The following is a 24,491-nucleotide window of genomic DNA, read 5'->3' on the forward strand; positions in this document are numbered from 1 at the left end:
GGCAGAAGTGCGTGTGTGCTTGTGTCTCTGTTCATTTAACCAATCTTTAACAAATTCAACGAATACTTTAACAAATATTAAGGGGCTTCCCTGGTGGCTCAGTGGTAAAGAATCTGCCTGCAATGCGGGAGACTCGAGTTCAATCCTTGGGTCGGGAAGATCCCCTGGAAGAGGAAATAGCAACCCACTCCAGTACCCTTGCCTGGAGAATCCCATGGACAGAGGAGCCTGGCTACAGTCCATGGGGTCACAAACGGTCACGGACGCAACTGAGCAACTAAACCACCACCAAGGGAACAGATGAATGAATCAACAAACAAAAGAAACTATAAGCAAGCTTGAAAGAAAAATGACTGGGAAGAAGTTACTTTGCAAAGTGCTCGACAAAGGGTTAGTGATCATCTTACATAAAGAGCTGTTGCAAATTAATTCCCTCCCCCAACCCCCCGATAAAAACAGAAAATAGGAAACTGAGAAAAAGACACAGCAGAGTAAACCGAAATGGCCAGTCAAGCTCCCTGGTGATCCTGCGCCAGGAGCCGGGGCACACTGGAGTTTCCCAAAGCTTCTGACTGCCTTTGGGTGGAGAGACCCCTTTCTTCATGCCTTGCTACGTTTTTCAGATTCTTTACAATCACTGCATATTACTTCTGTTGTGGGGGAGCCAGGTCTTCCTTTGTTTTCAAGGACAGGAAGAGACACTGGCCAGCACCCTTAGGTCCCAGCTTGGCTCTCCAGGCACTGGCCTGCATCCTAGGTTTCCCTTCTGCACCTACATGCCATGCTGGAAGACGCACTCAGATGACGCTCTCGGCTCAGGCCCACAACCCCCATCCCAGGGGGAGTGATGCCCTCTGCCAGCCCCCAGGGAATGCAAGCAGATGCAGTATGAACTGCCCACAGGGATTCAGACAGTGGGTCTGCAGGTTAGTGGGAGCCTGGGGTACACGAATCTTGCAGAACCAGCTCCAAGTGGACCGGCGGCTCCCAACTGCATCCAGTGTGGAAGGGTGCTTCATGAGACGTCAAGCACCCCCGGACACCCACTTACTGGCCAGGTGAAGAAGGCGGTTATAGTCTGACATGTGTGGCTTGGGTTTTGGCATGGGGTCCCACTCTTCCAGCAGGGTGGCTGGAGCCTTGGGCTTTGCCAGTTGGATGATCCTCGGACTGGGAATGGCCATCTGGGCTGCCCTGGACACTTGGGACACCTAGAAACAGAGTTAGAGGGAAAGAGTAAAGCAGCCTGTGCTGTTTCACACACCCCTGGGTCAAAAGATCCCGTAAGCAACACTGAAAGACAAAAGACTGGCTAGGAAGAAGTTAGTCTGCAGTGTGTTCAGCAAAGGATTAGTAGCCATCATATATAAAGAGGTTCTCTAAGTCAATAACATGAAAAATCAGTAGGAAATAGCTAATCATGACGGAAAGTAAACCCAAAGGATCAATAATCCTTTCTGTGCACCAGGGAAATGTAAATTAAAACAGCAAAATATCACTCCATGCCAACAAATTTGGCAAAAGTGACAAAGTCTGGCATTATCAAGCCCTGGCAGGAAGGTGGGAGGACAGAGACCCCGATGCATGGCTGGTAGGAGGGTAAATTGTACAAGCACTTGGTGTGTGTGTAACATTTAATGTTTTACAGAAGCTCTCCACTGGGTGCACTCTGCTGGGTAGGATACTGCCCAGAGGCAGAGGATTGGCTGAAATGATCTTTAGGGCCATCATTAAAATTTGTGTCTCTCTCCTCCTGAAATTGTGCTGCTTAGAAATCACATATACTACTCATACCAAAGACATCCTGGTGTTTACAATTTCACGTCCCCCTCAATCACCCATTCCATCCCCCCTCCTTTCTTCCCCTCCTTCTCTCCCCCATCAACGGTCCACACAGCTCCAGTCACCAGCTGAGGTGGATGAATCAGCCTGCAGTCCTACCCTCAGGGGACCGCCAGCCTGGCGGGGTGACAGGCAGGGAAAATTCATTCATCCACACATTCAAATAATATTGATGACCTCTCCGTGCCCTGTGCATGCCAGGGCCGGAGACTTGTTGAGGGACCTGCATTTAGTCCCCAGGGAGGCACAAGGGAGAGTAAGGGTGGAGAAGGCCCCATCCTGCCAGCTTTCTCGGGCACTGGGGAGCCACAGAGGGTGCTGGAGCACGAAAGGGCTTAAAGGCTGAACCGGCAGAGGCAGGGCAGGGGCCGGGAAAACAGCAGGTACACCTCCCTGGAAAAGCTGAGGCCAGGCTCTCCTCTGGATCCTTGTCCAATCCAACTGACTGTGAAGCCTTCTTTGAGACAACTGGGGAAATGGAACATGGATTGGGGATTTGAACACTAAGGTATTATTATTAAATTATTCTAGTTGGATCATTGTTGGTATGTTTATTACTTTATTTTTATTTTTTTATCTTTTTGAAAGTTGTGAGTTAAAGTTTTATTTGGGTCAAAATGAGGACTTCAGCCCGAGGGATAGCTCTGAAAAACTGCTCCCCGTTGTTGGTATGTGATGTCTGAATTCAGTTGTAAAAGTCTTCAAGTCAGGAGTGGGTGAGGAGGATTGGTCTGTCAAACAACCACACAAAAACACACAGGGACAAGCTCTTAAATGCATGTTAAACCACATGGCCCGGGACTTCCCAGGTGGTCCAGGGGTTAGGACTCCCCCTTCTAATGCAGGTGGCTCAGATGGTAAAAGAATCTGCCTACAATGCAGGAGACCCGGCTTCGATCCTTGAGTCGGGAAGATCCCCTAGAAAAGGAAATGGCAACCAACTCCAGTATTCTTGCCTGGAGAATTCTAAGGACAAAGGAGCCGAGTAGGCTACAATTCTTGGGGATCACAAATAGTCAGACACAACTGAGCAACTAAGACTTTCACTTTCACTTTTCCAATGTGGGAGGCCCAGGTTTGATCCCTGGTCGGGGAACTAAGGTCCCACATGCCTTGGGGGAAAGATAAGGGCTGGATCCAGTATGACTGAACTCTGGTGTCACCTCTGAACTGGCTGTCACCCACTCGTTCGAACAGATGGCTCGGGGCTCCCCTCCGCGCTGACCTGGCCGTCAGGGGAGCGTGGTCCCTGCCCGCCTTCAAGGGGACGGAGGAAAGTAAAGGGGGTGGGGGAAGTGGAGGGGCAGGGGAAGTGAAGGGGGCGGGGCTTCTTGAACCCACCCTGGGACTCCCGATGGCTAAGAGAAGCAGCCACACGCCTGTTCCCTCTTGTCCTTGTGTGTCCTCTGAGCCCCTGGGTGGGGTTGGGGGGCAGGCGGGCCCCCTGGGGTTGGGGGGCAGGCGGGCCCCCCGGAGGGAGCCGGGAAGCTCCAGGGACGGAAGGGCACCCACCTCAGACATGTTTATGTTCCAGATGTTTTTTCGGACCTTTGGGGTGGCCAGTTCCCGTAGGCGGTTGGACGCTCGATACTCCAAGGTGGACCGCGGAATGGGCCAGATAGAAGTGGTCCTAAGGGAGAGCCTAAGTCTGAGACCCCAGCCCACCCGGGGGCCATGTTTGTGTGTGTCTGAGACCCTGACCCTGCAGGAAGATGTGTCTGTGCACGCATGTGCGACTCCTGTCTGATTCTGGGGTTCAGGGGAGCCTGGTACAGAAGAGGGTTTTCTAATCCCTCCGAGATGGGTCCTTGAAAGAACCCTTAACAGAGCCCCACCTTCCTCTCAAGGATAGAGCAATGCTCTCCTGGGTCATACCCTCCCTGCCGCCCCTACAGCCCCCGCCATCAGGATGGGGTCAGGAGGTGGACCAAAGGAATGAAGTGAGCCCTGCTCACCCCCTAAACTCATGTCTCAGCTCTGCCTCTGCCCCAGAAATAGCCTTATTTCATTGATCTGAGGCCAATTCCTCTCTTATTTTCACCTCTGTGAGCCTGGCTTGCAGATCTGTAATCTGGGGTGAACTCTGTGTGACCTGTAATCTGGGGGGAGGCTGGAATGAAGCAGATAAATGCTGCCAGCCCAACCAGAAGGCCTGGGGCCCTCCTCTCCAGGGCAAGCACGATAGAACTCTTTGTACGGAGGTCACTCCAGATCATAGGTCCCACAGAGGTCACCCTAGATGACTGGTCCCTCAGAGGTACCTCCAGATTATGCTCTGACCAGCATTAAGGGGAAAAGCTATTGTCACAAGACCAGCACAGAGCTAGTGGCTGGAACCAGTTAACACTGGTAAGTGGGACTCCCCTCAGTCACTTATCTTTCCATGTGTGAGTGAGAGATGAAAGCAGAGTCTGTGTGCAATAACTTCAGACCCCACGTTGGCCATCTTGGAAGCCCCATGTGCTAAGACACAGTTGCACCAGGAGGCAGGCACCTAAAACTGTAAATCTCACAGCCACCTGCTGCCTAGGGGACTTGAGCACCTGCCTTGAGACCCACCAGCATCCCATCCCATCTGGGCAGCTGGGCCTCAAAGGCTTGGTGCCCGAGGCCCGGGCCGCGTGGATGGTCACCTGGCCCCCAGACCTGGGCCCTCCGCTGCTACAACACCCTGACAGAGAGAGGTCTCTGCCCGGAACCCCCTACCTGTTGTTGTTGTAATACTCCAAGTAGAACCTCTTGGGTCGGGCCAGCTCCTCCACCCGGCGGGACACCTCTGCACAAAAGGAGAAGCAGCTGCCCTGGAAAGCTGCCCTCCTCTCCCACCCAGGGCTCTCTTCCTCCTAACCTGGCTTCACACCAGGTGACAGCTCATACCAGACACCCCCACTGGGGACCACAGGGGCACGTGAGGCCAGTTGCTCAGGCCCCTCTGCTCCCTGGCCCTGCTGTGGATTTGGGCCTGAAGTCAGGATGGGCCTGGACTCGAGGGGGCCTCCGTGCTAACTGGGGGTGGGGGGAATTCTAAACCTGAATGAGAACTTGCCCTGAGGCCCTGAGTGTCTCTCCAGAGACAAGCTCTGGAAAGGAAAGGGGTCTTTTGTGAAGTTCATTCTGACCCCACTTTGGCTGAGATGCAAACTGCGATTTCCCCTGGAGAGTTTGCTCCCACTCCTCCCCCAGGACCAACCTCCAGCTAGGAGAGGAGACACCCTCCCTGGAAGACTGGGGGGACACTCCTGGAAGACAGGGGAGGGGCAGTCCCACAAGGGCCCTGAGAGGCTTGGGTCTGGGAGGCCCCAAAGTCTCCCCTATCAGAGCCAGGCACAGGTCAGGGTGAGATAGGGGCGACCAGGCCACAGGCACCAGGCCAGCCCCAGTCCCCACACCAGCACCCCCACAAAGAAGCGCAGGCAATGGGCAGGTGGACCTACCAGGCACTGTGATGGTGAGGGTGGTGTCCTTGAGAAATCTCTCTGTCCAGTACACAGATGGCCTGGAACATAGCCAGCAGGGCTCATGAGGGGAGCCAGCCCCAGCGGGTATACCCTACTCAGAAGCAGAGCTCAGGGCACCCCATGAACACACACAGTGGAAGGAGTGCAGCTGGAGGGGGACAAAGGGAGAGAGCAAGTGGATAGTAGCAGAGGCAGGTCAGAGAAACAAGACAGGAAGGCCTCAGGGGCATGGGAGAGTGTGGATTATTGAACAAGGATGGTGTTCAGAGAAGGAGGGAGCTGGAAAGAAAAAGAGGTGTAACTGAGAAGGGAGCCCAGGCAGTACTGGCACAGACCCACCTCAGGCAGGGGCTGGGGTCCAGAGCTCTGGGTAGAACTGAGAATCCTGGGGTGGGGCCCAGTGCAGAGCCCTCTCCCCTCCCCGACCCAGGAGAGGAGGGGGTCCCCAGACTCACCAGTAGATACAGAACTGCAGGCTCCGCATTCGCGGGGACACCCAGGCGTGGCCCCTGCAGCAGCACCCCATCCTGCAGGAGACAGGCCTGCCAGCCTCCGCACTGGGCTCCGCTGGACCAGGTTGGTCTGGGGCTGCTGTGTATCCCCTCTCAGACCGCCCACCACCACCATCACACCCGCCCGCCTGTTGCCTCACCTGTCTTTCAAGACTTGCCAGTTGGTCTTGGGCTTCGCCAGCTCAAACAGCCGCCTCCTCTTCTTCCTCTCTGGGCTCACAGAGGTGCGAGGGGTCCTCTGGGAGATGGAGAGCCGCCTGGGGGGAGGTGGATGGTGAGGTCGAGCCCTTGCTCCCCCAGCAGGCGGCCCCACCTTTCTGCTCCCGCCTGGTCCTCTAGAGGAGAACCCAGCACCACCAAGACCTGGTCTGAAATCGTATCTCTGCCACCAGCCAGTCCCTCAGTTCCCCCCTACCAGGCCCAAAAGGGGATGCTTAGCCAGGGCGAGTGCCCCTAGAAAGCCCCCGAGAGCCCCAGACAACCCGTCTCCCCTCCTGGCTCAGATGTCTTCCTCAAGCTGCACCCACGCCCCCGTTTCCCTGCCTGGCCAGCCACATCACACGCTATCTGCGTACTCATCACGCCAGCTCCGTGGGAGCCAGAAATCAACGTGCCCGGAGGGCAAAGGCCCCTGTCTGTGTCCGATGGGACACGCGCTGACCCAGGAGTAGGGGCTGAGGGCTTCCAGCCAGGGAACCCAGGCATATCCCAGGCCACAGGGTCCCACAGGTAGGAGAGAGCATCCGCTCATTTCCCAGTGTCCTCCTCTCACCCAAAAACATTTCCGGTGATTTGTGTTACTTGGAAGGGTTTCAGCTTTAGAGCTTCTTTTTCTGTCTGTGGATGGCTGCTCACAACCTCTTAACTCTGCCATCTGACCTCTGCCCACTCCAAGTCTCCTGCCACGCAGACAGGGGCAGTTTGCCGACATCCTCCTTGGGGCAGCAAGGAGCTGACCCCTTCACCCTTAAGAGTGAGGGCACGGGTCCAGAGCCCCCAGGCCAGTGAAGCCACTCCCAGGGCCACCCCTGCCACACCCCAGCCAGGGTGCCCGCTCCCCAGCCCACCTCATCTCAGGCACGCCCTCCTCCATGTCTTTCTCCAGAACCCTCTCGAGCTCCAAGAGGGCCTCTTCTGGGTTCTGGGCTTCCACGGGTTCTTCCCCAGCCACCTCCTCGGGTGGAATCTCCTCTTCTTGGTCTTCCAGTTTCAGGTCCCCATCATCCAGACCCTGGAACTTGGGGTCTCTGGACCCTACATTCTCATATACCGTGCCCTGGAGGCCCAGCGAGACATCATCCTGCCCCCTCTCTGGCTGGTCCTCGGCCTCTGACACGTGGTGGTTATAGAACGAGTTTTGCTGGTGGTCCCCCATGTGCCAGGCCCTGCCCAGCCTTGCTCCCACAACACCCAAATGTGTCTGTGGTCACCCAGCAACCGGAGAATGGCCTGCCCACATTCTCGGCCCACATTCTACCCCCAGAACGTCTGTTTGAAGGTGCCCCCCGACCCCAACAGCACTGAGGCTCCCGGGGCCATCCACCCCTCCAGCCTCACCTGCTGGTCCTTTTCTGCTGCTTTGCCGTCCTGCCCCCTAAACGTGTGCCCACCCCCAGACCTTTGCACCTGCCAGTCCTCTGCCCACACTCGTCCTGGGGGGCACCTCCTCGGGAAGGCAGATCGATCCCTGGGGCTCTCTGCATCTCGGCACCTGGCATGACTTTTCCGTGGTGTTTGGCACGGCCTGAAATGACGTCGCTCACTTATTCCTTTCTTCTTCGGTGTCTATGTCTGCCTTGTAGAAAGCTGCCTTCCCAGGCCAGGGGCTGAGAGCACCCCATTCACTGAGGCCTGGGGGTGCCTCTCGGGGAAGGGCTCCTGCTGGAGCACACCCAGCTCACCCTACACTTCCTCTTAGTCAGGCCCATTTGTGCTCAGATGGGGGAGTTGCTGCTTGTGGTGACAGTTCACCAGGGGTCCCACACCCTCCCTGGGACAGGCTCAGAAATGGGACCAGAGAGGGTGTCTGCAGGGGCTTTGAGGGATGACATCCTCTGCCTTGAAAGGGGACAGGAGGAAGAGACTCTCTCTCTTCTTGGTTGTTTCTGGGACTATGTGTGATGTCTGGAGCTCAGGCAGCCATCTTGTTCCCGGTCACAAGTCCATCTGCCCAATGCACAGTGAGGCCAAACAAACTGTAACATTAGAGTCTGAAGCAGAGAAATGTTTATCATGGGCCATACAAGGAAAGGGGTGGCTTCCATCCCAACACCCTGAACTCCCCAGAGGGGTTCAGTAAAACCTTTTTAAGGCCAGGTGAGGGAGGGGTGTGGTTGTTGTTGCAGAGTTGCTGGTGCAGGAATTCTTTGTTCCTGCAGCCGTCCTCCAAGTAGGTCAGGTCATGATGCTCTTGTAAGCCTCTAACAAGACACATGTTATTCTCTGCTCCGCAACTTTTCATCTTCATATGAGTGAGCTGTTGGAGGTCAGAGCCCTGAGAACAGGCTGCAGGCAGCATCCCTTTTAGGAGAGGCGCAGAGCCAGCAGGGGTAAGCATAGGCCGCAGAGCATGGGGTTAAACAAAGGAGCAGATGTAATGTGGAGTTAGATTTGTTGTTCCCTGTCACACTGTGACCCTGAGACCAGCAGGATTTGAGCCTGAAAGGTTGTTGTTGAGCCTTCGAACCTGGCAACCCTGGAGCCCTCTGTCTGGGCTTCCCGTTACTTGACACAATTAATTCTCTTGGGAACTTGGGGGGACTTTCTTGGCGGTCCAGTGGTTGGAAGTCTGCCTGCCTTCTCAGGGGACAGGGGAGTCGATCCCTGGTCTGGGAGGATCCCACGTGCCACAGAGCAACTAAGCCCGTGTGCCACAATTACTGAGCCTATCTTCTAGAGCCCAGGAGCTGCAACTCTGTGCCCACGTGCCTCATCTACCAAAGCCAGCACACCCTAGAGCCCACAGTCCGCAACAAGAGAAGTCACTGCTATGAGAAGCCCAAGCACTGAAACCAAGAGGAACCTCCGCTCACCACAACTAGAGTAAAGCCAATGCAGCAATGAAGACCCAGCACAGTCAAAAATAATAAATAAAAAATTTTTTTAAAGAGCTTGTATTTCTCCTTGGAAGTACGTTTCTTAAAAAACATAAAAATTCTTTTCATTATAAGAAAAAAAAAGAGGGAGAGGACAGCGATGGTGTGAAGGATTCAGGGTGGGGATTGTAGACGGGGACATTACTGGTGATGTTCTCATTCATGGGCGTTCTTTACAGTATGAATGAGTGGATGGTGGGATGGATGGGTGAATAGATAAGAGAGGGTCACGTATACACAAATGAACTTGTCTATGAAACAGAAACGGACTCACAGACATGTGGTTGCCAAGGGAGGGTAGGGGAGGGATGGACTGGGAGTTTGGGATTAGAAGATGCAAACTATTATACACATGATGGATAAACAACAAGGCCTTACTATATAACACAGAGAACTACATTCAATATTCTGTGAAAAAGTGTAATGGAAAAGAATATGAAAGAGAATAGACATGTATAGCTGCGTCACTTTGCTGTACAGCAGAAATTAACACAACATTATAAATCAACTATACTTTAATAAAATAAAATTGTAAAAACCAGCAATTGCTTGAAACCCCTTTCAATTAAAAAAAAAAATAACTGAGGGTCACATAAGGGGAGGGAGAAGGAGAGAAGAGGAGAGAGGCAAGCAGTTGAGTGGCTACTCTTCTGTCTCTCAGATTCCCTCCACCCAGTTTATTTTAAAACCACTCCACATTAAGCAGGTACCACAGAAAAAGGGCCCCTGGAGACGGGCATGGCAACCCGCTTCAGTACTCTTGCCCCAGAGAATCCCACGGACAGAGGAGCCTGGCAGGCTATGGTCCATAGGGTCACAAAGAGTCCAACACAACTGAAGTGACTTAGCACGGCACACGCAGAGAAAGGTACCCCTGATTTGGGGAGCACTGAATATATCACTCATTTCAAAATAAGGAAGCCAGGCATCAGGAGGCAGAATATGGACAAGAACCGAGGGATGCTGCCGGACACGTGGCCATCTAGCAGCTCCCCACCCCCACTCCCAATCTGGGTGGGGGTGCTTTGACCAGCAGGATGGAGCCAAAGTTAGGCCTTGGGCCTGACTCCTGCCTCTGCCCACTGCAAGGGTCACCAGGGAGGAAGGCTGACTACCCTGCATCCACCATGCTGGGCAGAAGCCCAAGCAGCACACTGAGGTCTGGATCTGGAAGGTGTGAGTCAGTGCCCAGCGAGATTCCCTCCTCCCAGCTTGGAGCCTGACAGTGAGGCGAGAAGCCACATCCAACACTCCAGCCCCAGCAGATACGGTGTGTCCAGACAGACAGCGGTCCCTGCTGAGACTGGCCCAGGGGCCAGATGCACAGGAAGTAACAGACTATGATTTCAGGTGGCAACTTGAGGCTGTCTGCACCCGACAAGGCATCACTGAAGCCCACCCTCCCCATCCAGTCCTGGGTCCTGAGGGAGTTTGCCGAAGTGGCTCAGGAAGATCTGCGGGGTCCCTGCCACCCGCCACCCTGCCCCCATCACCCACAGGGGCCCCCTCTCTGCCCCTCATCCAACTTTTTGCGGCCCAAGGCCAAGCTCCTACTACTCGCAGCACAACAGGAAAATCCGAAGAGTTGGGGCAAGGAGTAGTGACTGTATTTGGAAAGCCAGCAGACAGACAAGACTGTACCCCAAGAACCATCTTACCTGAGTTAGGATTCAAGCTTCTTTTCTACTAAAGGGGAGGGAGTAACATCAAGCATTTCCTGGTTCCTGGCAGCCTCCAGACTCCTTCCTCTTGCAGCTGTTCACAGCTGGGCCTGGTCAGGCAGTGTTCTGTGAGCTAAACGAAGGTATTTGGGTTTAATTCTCATTACCTGGGATGCTGGGCTCCCAGAGATGGACCATTGTGTGTAACTTAAGTTTAGAGGCAACATCCTGTAGTGATTAGCTTGTAACAGAATATGAAGTTTCTCCCCTATTCCACCAACCTGTGCACTCACCCTTCCCTTGGTTTTCATGTGAATGAGTTCCCCAATAGGCACCTTAGATATCACCTACTCCAAGAAGCCTTCCCTGATCTCCCATCTGAAGTACAGCTTCCTTGTTTTCCTACCTAAACCTACAGGAATTTTGTTGCTTTTGTTGAACAGCATTTATCATGACCTCACATATTGCATTTTTAACACAACTGTCGTCTTGTTAGCCCATTAGGATGGAGGTTCCACTGGAGCCAGACAGTGCCTGGGCTCCCCTCAGCAGAAACAGAGCTCCGCAAGCGCAGGGAAGAGGCTGCAGTATGATGTGACGGACACAAGATGTCGCTGCTCTCAAGCGCACGTTGGTCCCTCAGCCTGGGCGTTAACCTTGGACCTCACGGGCTTCACAGTGGCATCTCCTTGAAGGCCCACCAGCCAGCCCCCCACCGCCTCCCATACACACACACTCACACAGTCCTTGCAAAGTATGCTTTATCATCATCATCGCCATTTCGCTTTCACCCGAAAGCGAAACAGGATCAGAGAGGCAAAGTCATTACCTAAGACTGCACGGGGACCTAAACCTCCAGCATTCAGAGCTAAGCTACTTCCGGTGGTGCCTCCAGCTGGGGTAGCATTTGCAAACTTCAGCGGTGATGCGGAATGCCCTTGACCAAAGATCAAAGATGCATGGGCCTTCCTGAGACTAAATTAATCTCCCCGGAGACCAGCAACACTCTTCCCTCACTCAGCAACCTGCCCTGGCTCCCACCTTCTACAAGAATGTTTCCCGAAGCAAGGACGGGGGCTTAGTGGCTTCAAGGTGCCACTTAGTGTGATACAGTCCCTCCTTCTTCAAGAGATGGGAATACCAGACCACCTTATCTGCCTCCTGCGAAACCTGTATGTAGGTCAAGACGCAACAGTTAGAACCGGACATGCAACAATGGACTGGTTCAAAATTGGGAAAGGAGTACATCAAGGCTGTATATTGTCACCCTGCTTATTCAACTTATATGCAGAGTACATCATGGGAAATGCCGGGATGGAGGAAGCAAAAGCTAGAATCAAGATGCCAGGAGAAATATCAATAACCTCATGAACCCACCTTTATGGTGATCAAACCACCCTTATGGCAGAAAGCAAAGAGGAACTAAAGAGCCTCTTGATCAAGGTGAAAGAGGAGAGTGAAAAAGCTGGCTTAAAACTCAGCTTTCAAAAAACTAAGATAATGGCATCAGGTCCCATCACTTCATGATAAATAGATGGGGAAACAATGGAAATAGTGACAGACTTTATTTTCTTGGACTCCAGAATCACTGCAGCTGGTGACTGCTGTCACCTCAGCATGATGACCAAAATCAGAAGAAAGTAGCACTGATACGTTCTTGTTCGGATTTCACAGGTTGTCCCAGTAACGTCCTTTACAGCTATTTCTTTTTTTGTCCTGGCCCGGGAGCCAGGCCTGGTGTGACAGGATGTTTCTGTCTCCTTGGTCTCCCCAAATTGAACAGCGCTTCACTCTGTCTTTCATGATATGAACCATTTTGAGGAGTTCTGGTCAGTTATTTTACTGCCCTGGGTCTTAGTTGTAACAACATAGGTGCAGCATGCAGCATCTTTAGTTGTAGCTACGTTCTCTGACCAGGGATTGAATCTGGGCCCCCTGCATTTGGAGCGTGGAGTCTTAGCCACTGGACCACCAGGGAAGGCTCCCTGGTCAGTTATTTTAGAGGAGATCCTTCCACCTGGGCTTCTTTCCTGTCGTCTCGTGATCAGTGAGAGGTGTTGTGTGTACTGCGCCCTCCCGGGAGGGTGGTGTCCAAAACACCGGGTCCCCTCGCTAGAGGGATGACTTTATCCTCTAAATTAGGTGATCGTCCCGGGATTCTCCACAGTCAAGTAAGTGCTTCCCCTTGAAATTAATGCCATCCTGACAGACCCACTTTAATAGCAGGCACTCTGTTTCCCCTCAAGTTTCATCCACTAGTTTTGACAACTTCTTTTCTTCTCCTTTTTAAAAATATCTTCTATGTCTTTATGGCAAGTAGTACTGGTTTTCCATTTATATAGACAATACACTCCTTTTTGCACACATTTATTTAGGTAAAATATTTGAGGACATATAACAGGCCATAGGTATACAAGTGAACGTGGCCAAAATCATGACAGGAAGTCAGAATTCAAAGGCAACGCATCAGGCCGTGAGAATACAGGTGAACGCAGCCAAAACAGGGACTCAGAATTCAAAGACTGTGTGCTCCCCTCCCAAGGCTCCTCCTGCTCAGTGGCCACATCACTTCCAGACTGTGGGCATCCCTGGGGCAGTTCCCGTACTGCAAGAAAGGGTGACGGGTCACCATGGAACCCGACGCCTGGTGACACTGCATGCATCTCCTGCAGCTGCTGTAAGAAACCGCCCCAAATGCAGTGGCTTCAAAGCAGACAGTTTCATTTTTTTTACAGGTCTGGGGTCAAAAGTCCAACTGGGTCTCACTGAGCTAAAGACAAGGTATGGTGGCACAGTTTCCCCCAGGAGACTGCAGGGGGACCTGTTCCCACAGATCTGAGAAGCAAAATGGGGTGAGGAGACAACTCAGAGATTAGCCGCATCCAGGAGACATGATCACCAGGAGTGGTGTTGGAAGGGTAGGGGCAGAGGCCACCCGGTGGGAGCTAGGACCTCAGCTGGCCACTCCCGGGACCTGGAACCACAGGGGTGATGCTGTCTAAGGCAAGGAGAAAGGGAGACGGAGACCTTGAGGGAAAATCTGAGCTACAGTAAAAATCCTCAACGCTTTTGCCTGTGGCACGATTGCGTTTTGCTGTAATAATTAAATTTGTCCTGCCCCGCGGCATCTTTTACAAACCTTTATGCCTACGGAACGTGGCCTGCACAAAAGCCCAGTGCTCACCCTCCCCTGCACCCACACCCTCTGTCGTGGGACCCTGGGGTTCTCTCCCTAAAGCAGAATACAGTTCTTCCCTCTGGACGAGCTCTGACAGGGTCAGGTGGAAGGGGTGGTGAGTTTCCTTCCCCATCGCCATGGAAACATGTCTGGAGGATGAGACATGGACCACGGGCAGGCAGGCAGCCAGCCAGGCACAGGCACGTGGGCCAGCCCAGGTCAGGCCAGGCCAGTCGGTGGTCACTGAGTTGCGAGTGCCTGTTCTGAAGGCAGCAGCACCCCAGGGAGGCAGATGGCTTGCCTCATGCAGTTTAGGGACAGAAGCCAAGAGATCCACTGCCCTTCCTGACTCTGGGGGGCTGGACTGCGCAATGTCCATCTCCTTGGGAAAGGGGTGTCCCAGAGGAGGCAGAACCGAGGTTTCAGGGTCCCAGGTCCTCCACGTCAGGATTTCAAAGTGCAGTCCAGTTCCTACAGAGACGCAGGAAAGGAAAGCTATGACCAGCAAGGCTCCCTAAAGTCCACCCCCTACCACCGAGACTAAATTAGTTTCTCCTGAGTTAGAGGGTCAACAAGTCTGGTGAGAGTCCACCCTGGGGGTCCTGGGAAAGGCAGTGCAGTCCACCCACCTGCACTTGGGTGGGGAAGATGATGGGGGGTGGGGACCCGGTAAGGCTAGGGGTCTGTTGTTATCGTTCAGTTGCTCAGTCACGTCTAACTCTTTGCGACCCCATGGACTGCAGCACAGCCAGCTACCCTGTCCTTCACTATCTCCCAGAGTTTGCTCAATCTCTTGTCCATTGAGTGGGTGATGCCATCCAGCCATCTCATTCTCTGTCATCCCCTTCTCCTTCTGCCTTCAATCTTTCCCAGAATCTGGATCTTTTCCAATGAGTTAGCTCTTCATGTCAGGTGGCCAAAGTATCGGAGCTTCAGCTTCAGCATCAGTCCTTCCAATGAATATTCAGGGTTGATTTCCTTTAGGATGGACTGGTTTGATCTCCTTGCTGCCCAGGGGACTCTCAAGAGTTTTCTCTAGCACCATAGTTCAAAAGCATCAATTCTTCGGCATTTAGCCTTCTTTATGGTCCAAATCTCACAACCCTACATGACTACTGGAAAAACCATAGCTTTGACTATATGGACCTTTGTCAACAAAGTAATGTCTCTACTTTTTAATATGCTGTCTAGGTTTGTCATAGTTTTCTTCCAAGGAGCAAGAGTTTTTTAATTTCATGGCTGCAGTCATCGTCTGCGAGAGGGGGCGCAGATGGTGACCAGTATCTGAGAAAAGCCTGAGGAGGTGGCGTGGGGCCTTGCATCTGCTGTGTGTTTCATTTGTACACAGCAGGGTCTCCTGGGCACTGTGGACATTGGGCCACCCTCTGTGGGGTCGTTCTGGCTCTGTGGGTCTTGAACACATCCCTGGTCCCACGTCATCCATGCCAGGAGCCCCCAGATGTGACAACCACAGATGTCCCCAGACATGACCATGCATTGCCCGGGGCAGGACCATCCCTGAGAGGAAATGACTGATGACAGTGAGGCCCAGTGAGGGGTGTCCACGTGGCAGGATGCTGCCATCTGCTCGTGCCTCAAATAGCAAACGTCCTCCACTCGTGCTTAAGGAACTTATTCCTTCCTGAAAAGGACGCTGCTCTTGGCTTGACTTCTCGGCCCTGAGGAGGAGCATCTGACTTCTTCCCATGGTGGAAAACCCTGGTGGGGGATGTGGCTGAGAGATCACAGCAGGCCCCCTTCACACCCACTGGTGATGGGTGACACGCATGCTTCCTGCCTGACTGGAAAGGGCACTGGTGTGAGCAGAGAGAAAGTCAGGCCTCAGCAGACAGCATGCAGAGTCTGGTTCCAGGGAGCAGCCAAGACCCAGAAGGTGCTGGCTTATTAAAATAGCAGCCTGCTTCTTCCCACAGATGTCTGGGAATGAGCAGCCCATGCCCAGCTCGAGACATGGCTGTGCCCCGCCCCCTTGGTACTTTTCTACTTTTTGGAAGGATTGAAGATCATCTCTCCTAAGTGTGGAGCACAAAGAACTTCCCACAGCAGACCACACCCAGCTCACAGGACCCCCTCAAGCCCTCTCCATCTCCTCCCTCTTTCTTACTCCCCTCCCTGCCCTCCACTCACATCTCAGTATTGGAACTTAGTCCCGTGGCCACACCTGGCACACCAAGGTGGGCTGAAGCAATGAGGTTTGGAAGCTCTCTCCTCCAAAAAGAGGCCCCTGGACTCCTCCCAGCAGGACTCCCTCCTCAGAGCCTCCTGGCTCTGCTTCTTCCTAGACTCTGCCTCCTTTCACGTTCATTCATCCTCAGATGGTCATTAGGGCTGCAGCTGCTCCAGACATCTCATCATAAAGCTGCAGTGGCCACAGGCAGAAAGGGACCACTTTCCTGGCCCTCCCCCTTAGGAGCAAGGAAACGTTCTGTGGCCAGCAGAATTACAGCCTCCAAAATGTCTACGTTGGAATCCCCAGAGCCTGTGAATATGTCATGTTGCTCCACCACCGGTGTGGGGGGGGGGCAGATGGAAGGAGACTTCTAATCAGCTACTTTGAGGTGGGGAGATTATCCTGGATCATCTGCGTGGTTCAGTATGATCACAAGGACTCTTGTAAGTGGACACAGGAAGCAGAGGAGAGAGACCCAGAAACTGCAGCTGGAAGGATCAGTCCATGTCTCGGGGTTGTGGGGGTCAAGAACCCAGGAGCTGCCCCCCACTGCCCTCACATCTCGCTAGCCAGAAGGGGCCACACATCCACACACAAAACAGTCCCCCTCAAAGGGGTAGGACGCCCACAGGGATTCATGCCAGCACCCAGGCAGGGTGGGGAGTGGGTACCAGACAGTTGCCAGGCTCCTCCACAGGAAGAAAGGCCAGCAGGCAAGTCTGCTCCAAGAGCACAAGGACTGGTACCAGAGGGGCAACATGGTGTGCAGGGGGCAATAGTGGGGGCTGTGGGGCCAGGGACAGCTTGGAGATGCCCAGTGTGGATGCCCACCCATACCCTTGCCCAGCCATGCCTAACCTCTAAAGCCCATGCCCCAGGAACTTAGGCCCCACTTGTGCTATCTCCCCAGAAATACATTCTCAGGTCCTAGCACCACCCTATGATCTGAGAAGACCAAGAGGAGCCTCGCTCTATGTGGCCCCCCAAAGCTCTATAAACTCTCGCCCAGGACCAGCACCATCTCCAGGCTTGGGGAGGGGTGCTTTCCCTTCCTCCCACCAAGGCTGGCTCCTCAGAGCTGCTGCCTGGTGACCTGGCTGCCAGCATCCACTGCCATGGCAACCTGCTCGGGTACCAAGCCCCCCCTCCCTGTGGGGCATCATTGGAGCAGCTGGTGACATTTTGAATATGGACATGGGCTGGATATGAGTACTGTATCAATGTGAGATTTCCCCATCTTGAGAACTGCACCAGATTATAAAGGAGAATCCTGGTTTTTAGAAAATATACAGTGATGTGGTTATGGCTAAAGGCACACCACACTTCTAACACAGTCATAAACGGTTCCAAAAATGTATGCAAATACGTGTATATGCATATAGAGCACAGATGTAGACACAGGTACAGGTAGTTATGGACACAGAATGTGGCAAAGAAAATGGGGCAAAATGCAACCAATTGGTGAATCTGGGCAGAGTCTATAGGAGTTTCTGGCACTAATCTTGAAATTTTCTATAAGTTTGAAATTATACCGGAATTAAATGTTATGAAAACAGTATCCACAGTGCAGCATTCTAGACTCCCAGAGACTTGACTCTGCAGGTCGAGGTGGGCTCAGAATCCGACTTAACCAGCAACCAAGGACCAGGAGAGTTCGTGGGTGAATTATGTCCCCAAACAGACAGGTTCGAGTCCTAGCTCCCAGCTCCTGTGAATGGGACCTTATTTGAAAATAGGGAGTTTGACCATAAACAGAACAAAAAGACAACCTATGAACTGGGAAAAATATTTGCAAATGATATGACCGACAAGGGCTTAATTTCTAAGACACACAAACAGTCCATACAATTCAATAACAAAAAAACAAACAGCCCAATCAAAAATTGGGCAGAAGACCTAAATGAATACTTCTCCAGAAAGGACAGACAGATGGCCAATAGGACATGAAAAGATGCTCAACATCACTAATTACTGGAGAAATGCAAATCAAAACTACAGTGAGGTACCACCTCACGCCCGTCAGAATGGCAATCATTAAAAACTCTGAAATAATAAATCCTGGAGAGGATGTGGAGAAAACCCTCCTACACTGTCGGTGGGAATATAAACTGGTGCAGCTACTATGGAAAACAGTATGGATGTTCCTTAAAAACTAAAAATAGGGACTTTCCTTTGGTCTAGTAGTTAAGAAGTCACCTTGCAATGAAGGGGGCACAAGTTTGAGCTCTGGTCTGGGAACTAAGATCCCACATGCGTGGGGCAACTGAGCCCAGGCACTGCAACTACTGAGCAGGAGTGCTCCAGAGCCTACACACATGGGAGAGTCCGTGTGGCGAAACGAAAGGTCCTGCATGCTGCAACTAAGAGCCAGTGCCCCCTAATTAATCAACTTGTAAAAAACTAAAAATAGAATTGCCATATGATCCAGCAATCCCACTCCTGGGCACATATTCCGACAAAACCTAATTCAAAAAGATACACGCACCCCAATGTTCATAGTAGCACTGTTCACAATAGCCAAGACATGGAAACAACCTAAATGGCCATCAACAGATGAATGGATAAAAAAGATATGGTACATACACACAATGGAATAATACTCAGGCATAAAAAGAAAGAAATAATGTCGTCGCAGCAACATAGATGCAACGAGGTATTATCATACTAAGTAAAGTAAGTCAGACAAAAACGAATACCATATGATATCACTTATATGTGGAATCTAAAATATGACACAAATGAACATATCTATGAAACAGAACCAGAACCAGGGACATGGAGAACAGACTGATGAGTGCCACGGAGGAGGGGGTGGGAGAGGGTTGGTTTGGGAGTTTGGAATCAGCAGAGGCAAACAATTGTACAAACAACAGATAAACAACAAAGTCCTACTGTAGAGCCCAGGGAATTACATTCAATATCCTGTGATAAATCACACTGGAAAAGAATATGAAAAAGAATGTGTGTGTGTGTGTGTATATATATATATATATATGTATATATGCTGCTAAGTCGCTTTAGTGGTGTCCAACTCTGTGTGACCCCATAGACGGCAGCCCACCAGGCTCCCCCCAGCCCTGGGATTCTCCAGACAAGAACACTGGAGTGGGTTGCCATTTCCTTCTCCAATGCATGAAAGTGAAGTCGGTCAGTCCTGTCCACTCTTCCCGACCCCATGGACTGTAGCCTACCAGGCTCCTCCGTCCATGGGATTTTCCAGGCAAGAGTACTGGAGTGGGTTGCCATTTCCTTCTCCAAATATATATATATATTTGTGCTTGGTTGCTCAGTCATGTCTGACTGTTTGTGATCCCATGGACTGTAGCCCACTGGGCTCCTCTGTCCATGGGGATTCTCCAGGCAACAATAGTGGAGTGGGTTGCCACGCCCTTGTCCAGAGGATCTTCCCAACCCAGGATGCAACCCGCGTCTCCCGCGTTGCAGGCGAATTCTTTACCATCTGAGCCACCAGGGAACCCCATATATATGTAAAACTGTCACTTTGCCATATAGCAGTAAGGAACACAGCATTGTTATTCAACTATACTTCATTAAAAAATAAATTTTAGAAAGAAGTTCGGTACCTATATACAATGGAATATTACCCGGCCCCAGGCAGTCCCCCCCCCACAAGCAGCCGCCCCCGCCCCAGGCTCCTGGAGCACGTGTCTGGGAAGGTTTCCCCTGCAGGCCGCGAGCGTGGACACGTGAAGGACCACGAGGGCCGGGCGGCCCCCGCACATGGGCTGTGCGTGCTGATGTAATTTTAGGTTTCCTCGCCCATGGCCCGCCACTATTATTGTGCAATTATAGCACTGGAGGCAGCGGATCAGGCGGTAGAAAATAGCCCGTCCTCGTCAGCCAGAGTGGGGAGTGGTGGTGGGAGCAGCCTGCAGCCGCCTCGCAGGGAGTAGGAGGCCCGCCCCGCCCCTGCTGGCTACTTCCCCAGAAAGTCCGAGGCCGGGGCCTCTCGGCGGTTCAGCTGGATGGACGGCGGGGGGGCTGGCAGCGTGGCCCTCCTGGGGGAGAAAATAAAGAGGGGAAATGGGGTGTGTGTGTGTGTATCTTTGATGAATGGCCAGGGACGCCCTTTCTGCGGTGAGAGTCGTGAGGAGACCAGTGGAGAGTTTAGAGGGGGGTTCTGGGACAGCCATGCGCCCGGCGGGTGGGAGAGGCCGCGGGGAGGCCCGCCCGTGCGGGTCGGAGTGGAATCAGCGGGGGGCAGGGGCAGGAGGTGAGAGCGAGGAGGGGACGGGAAGGAGCAGGGCGTGTAGAGCCTGTGTCCCACCAGAGGGACACGGAGCCCCCTGGGCCGAGGACGGGGACAGAGGAGGGACGCGACCGGCTCGCTGTTCACCGGCGCCCTCTGGCGGCTTCGGGGAGAACAGGCCGTGGGCGGCGCTGGGACCCAGGCGAGGGGACTGCGGGGGACCCCGACGGGTGGGGGTGGGGGATGAGGGATGATGGAAACGGAGAATGGGAACGTACGGTGCAGGTATGGCGGGGAATAGGGTGGGAGGCGGGGATAATGGAAGATGATGGGTGTTGGGGCGACGAGGGGGGAGGATGATGGAAAGGGCTGATGGGGTGGATGTGGGGGCAGCAGTTGGGAGTACGTCCGTCGGGGAGGTATGGGGGGCTATGATGGTGGCATGGTGGGTGGATGGTGGGGGGCCTGGCAGGGAGGGTGGAGGTGGATAGTGGAACTTGAGTAGGGGCCAAAGAGGGAGCAAGAAATGGGCAGGTTCTGAGAAATTATTTTTTCATGTCCTTTCGTAATATAGCTTATATACGGTAAATGCACAAATTGTTAAGTACATCAAGCCCCGTCAACTTCTTTTTATTTAATTTTATTAAAATTCATCTATTTTTGGCTGTGTTGGGTCTTCATTGTTGGGCAGGCTTTCCCTAGTTGCCTCTAGTTGGGGCTACTCTGAGTTGTGGTGCACAGGCTTCTCACAGCAGTGACGCCTCTTGTTGCAAAGCACGGGTTCCAGGCAGCCAAGGACTTCAGTAGCTGCAGCACAGCACGTGGGTTCAGTAGTTGTGGCTCCCTGACTCCAGAGAACAGGCTCAGTAGTCCTGGCACACTGGACCTAGTTGCTTCACAGCACATGGGATCTTCCTGGACCAGGGATTGAACTCATATCTCTTGCCTTGGAAGGTGGCAAGAGAGCCACCAAGAAAGCCCTCAGTGAACTTCTTAAAAAATTAAAGTATAAGGCACATAAAATACATTCATTTGGGGAATTTCCTGGTAGTCCAGTGGTTAAGACTCCGTGCTCCCAATGCAAGGAGCCCGGGTTCAATCCCTGTTTGAAGAACTAGATCCCACATGCCGCAACTAAGGCCCAGCAAAGTCAAATAAATGAATATTTTAAAAAACAATCATTTTAACATGAATAATTCAGTGTCATTTAGTACAGACACAATTTGCAACCACACCTCTAATTCCAGAACATTCCATTACTCCAAAAGAAAGCCCCATTCCCATCAGCAGTTACCCCATCCCCTCCCCAGCCCCTGACAACCAGGAACCACTCTCTGTGTCTGTGGATCGGCCTGTTCTGGACGTTTCCCATCAATGGAATCACACCTTGTGTGTCCTTCTGTGTCTGCCTCTCTCACTGAGCATCATGTTCTCAGGGTCTGTCCACATGGTAGTGAGTGTCAGAGCTTCTCTTTCTTTTATGACTGAAGAATATTCTAGCATGTGGAGGGACACACTGTGTGTATCTACCATCTGTTGATGGACACATTGGCTGCTTCCACCTTTTGGCTGCTGTGAACAATGCTGTTATGAACATTAATGTCCAAGTTTTGGTTTGAGCAACAGTTTTCAAGTCTTCTGAATATATCTAGGCATGGAATAGAGGGTCATATGGTAATTTCATGTGTACATTTTTGAGGAAATGGCAGTCTGTTTTCTGTAGCAGCTGCATAATCTCACATTCTTCAGGCAACATGGACGGTTCCAATTTCTCCACATCCTCACCACTCTATTTTTAGCTTCCATTTTCCTGATCACAGCCATCCTATGAGTGTGAAGTGGTATCACCTGTGCTTTTGATTTTCATTTCCCTGATGACTAATCATGTCGAGCATCGTTTCATGAAGTGTTAGCCATTTGTGTATCCTCTTTGGTTGTTGTTGTTGTTCAGTCACGAAGTCGTGTCCAACGCTTTTCTACCCCATGGACTGCACATGCCAGGCTTCCCTGTCCTTCACTATCTCCCAGAGTTTGCTCAAACTCATGCCCATTGAGTCGGTGATGCCATCCAACCATCTCATCCTCTGTTGTCTCCTTCTCCTCCTGTCTTCTATCTTTCCCAGCATCAGGGTCTTTTCCAGTGCGTCAGCTCTTCACATCAGGTGGCCAAAGTATTGGAACTTCAGCTTTAGCATCAGCATCAGTCCTTGCAATGAATATTCAGGACTGATTTCCTTTAGGATTGACTGGTTTGATCTCCCTGCTGTCCAAAGGACTCTGAATTCAGACTCCTCTCTAGCACCACAATTCAAAAGCATCAATTCTTTGGTGCTCAGCCTTCTTTAGGAAAGCTCTAACAAACCTAGACAGCGTATTAAAAAGCAGAGATATCACTTTGACGAAAAAGTTCCATACAGTCAAAGCTATGGTTTTTCCAGTAGTCGTGGACCAATGCGAGTTGGACCATTCTCCTCTCTGGAGAAGTGTCTTTGTGGGTGCCCCATAAAGAAGCCCCAGTGGGCTTGCCCATTTTTAGCTGGGACATGTGTCTTTCTATTGTTGTAAAAATTTTAAATGTCTTCTGGATATTTAACCCCTAAAAGCCCAGTGAACGTTTATAAACTCACTGAACAACGATCACCCAGTGGGAATGTCAGTGGGAGTGACAGCTCCCCAGAGGCCATCATCACCCCTGCTGGTCACCACCCCAGGGGGCCATCACCTTGACTTCTGTCTCTGCAGACCCCTGTGGCCTGTTCTTGAGCTTCTTTCGTACCCACAGAATAGCACAGTGTCCTGCACCTGACGCCATTCCCACCGAGACACCCCTTGCTACCCCACGCAGTGGTCCCCTCTCTGCAGTGAGGTTTCCGGGTGTTAGGAAGGCAGAGCTGGGTTGGCTGGCAGTGGGACTGAGTGGAGCTGAGAGAGAGAGATGTTCCAGCAGATCGCCCACCCCACAGCCCTCACGTCCAAGCCCAGCCGAACCAGGACACTGTACATGTCACATGTGTCCCATCTACCTCTGACCAGCCCGGTCCCAATGCGCCCCCATCCTCTGGACTCAGCGGCAGCCCCAGCCCAGTCCCCATGCCCCCCACAGTGCTCCTTCCTCCCAGACGCTGGAGAGACTAAAACATGAACCAGAGCCCCTGTTCCCCGAGGCTCCCCACCCCATCCCAAGATAAAGTCCACCCTCCCTGCAGGGTCCACTTCTCCAACAAACAGCCTCCTGGATGTTCCTGACCTTGGACACACTGCTCTTCTCCTCCCCATCCCTTTCCTGGGCCTCCTCCTCCAGGAAGCCCCCCAAGGGCAGATGTTGCGGTGACTTGGACCCTTCGGCTTGTGGATTTCACAGGTCAGGAAATGGGCGGCTGCAGTGGAGCAGAGATCAGGGGCTGGAAGCTGGCAAGCCAGGCGCTGACTTGAACACTCCACTGTGCCATCAGCCCACCCTCTAGAGTTGAGCCCAAGCTCAGCATCCCTCTTACACACAGGGAAACTGAGGCTCTGGAGGGGAGGGGCTCGCCCAACGGTCTCCATAAGGAGTATGGGAGCCAGGGAGCCACCATGATCCCAGGTTGCCTCCATGATCCCAGGTTGCCTCCCTGACTTCAAGGAGCAAGGAGGGAATTTCTGCTGGTTGGCTGTGGGAGTGGAGGACAGGGTGGGGGCAGAGTGGGCTATGGGGGGCTGGGCACCTTTGGATGGCCTTACTCAGATCTTGGGGATTAGGGAGATGAGAAGGAGGGGTGACTGAGAATGACTCAGGTGGCTGGGGAGAGGGGATTCTGCGTCACCATAGCAACCCAGGCTCTGAGCTCCTAGGAAGAGCATGGGGTGGGAGTGGGGAGGTAGCCAAGTTGGAAAGGTCAGAGGGCACAGTCTCCACTTCTGACACCAACAGCAAGTTTGGGGTCCCCCAACCACCCTTGGGTTTGCTGATTCTATGGAGAGGATTCACAGAACCCACTGAAGGCACTTGAGGGGGCCACAGCTTACGGAAGGAGGAGCACATGGAGAGAGAGTGGGGGGAAAGTCACAGCAGCCTCGCCATCCTAGTGGTTCACATGTGCCACCCTCTCCATACCCTCCCTGCCCCCCACACACACACAGGGCTGGCATCACAGGTCCCACACGGGCCGGGGAGTGGGGGGGTCCAGCACAGGTGTGTGCAGGCATCCAAGGCAGCCGACCTCAGGCTCCAGGTCCACTGACTCCACCCCCCAGGCCACCCTAAACCGGGAGGCTGGTCTTCCTGGAGTGGCCAGTCCTGTCAGGCGGGACTGGGGCAAAGCTATATAAGGCAGACCTCACCCTCCCAGGGGCCTCCCAGGGCCA

General features: G+C 52.7%; 1 protein-coding gene across 3 annotated transcripts in view; it reads right to left on the reverse strand.

Annotated features, from left to right (window-relative positions):
- Positions 1 to 7,236, reverse strand: part of LOC145510612 (mesoderm induction early response protein 2) — a 44,465-nt gene extending 37,229 nt beyond the window's left edge. The window contains exons 1-8 of one of the 3 annotated variants that reach the window (XM_081502275.1): positions 6,880 to 7,236; positions 5,953 to 6,069; positions 5,756 to 5,827; positions 5,277 to 5,338; positions 4,549 to 4,618; positions 3,355 to 3,472; positions 2,232 to 2,310; positions 1,052 to 1,211 (exon numbers count right to left, since the gene is read on the reverse strand). In XM_081502275.1, coding sequence (XP_081358401.1) covers positions 1,052 to 1,184 — 133 coding nt within the window. In that variant the 5' untranslated portion in view covers positions 1,185 to 1,211; positions 2,232 to 2,310; positions 3,355 to 3,472; ... (3 more) ...; positions 5,953 to 6,069; positions 6,880 to 7,236. The remainder of the gene's footprint in view (positions 1 to 1,051; positions 1,212 to 2,231; positions 2,311 to 3,354; positions 3,473 to 4,548; positions 4,619 to 5,276; positions 5,339 to 5,755; positions 5,828 to 5,952; positions 6,070 to 6,879) is intronic. The other 2 variants (XM_081502278.1, XM_081502274.1) reach the window with 2 other exon arrangements.
- Positions 7,237 to 24,491: the final 17,255 nt, after the last annotated feature.

The sequence above is a fragment of the Giraffa tippelskirchi genome, chromosome 6 (genome assembly GCF_054371585.1).
Source record: "Giraffa tippelskirchi isolate mGirTip1 chromosome 6, T2T-mGirTip1v1.2.pri, whole genome shotgun sequence".
Lineage (NCBI taxonomy): Eukaryota > Metazoa > Chordata > Mammalia > Artiodactyla > Giraffidae > Giraffa > Giraffa tippelskirchi.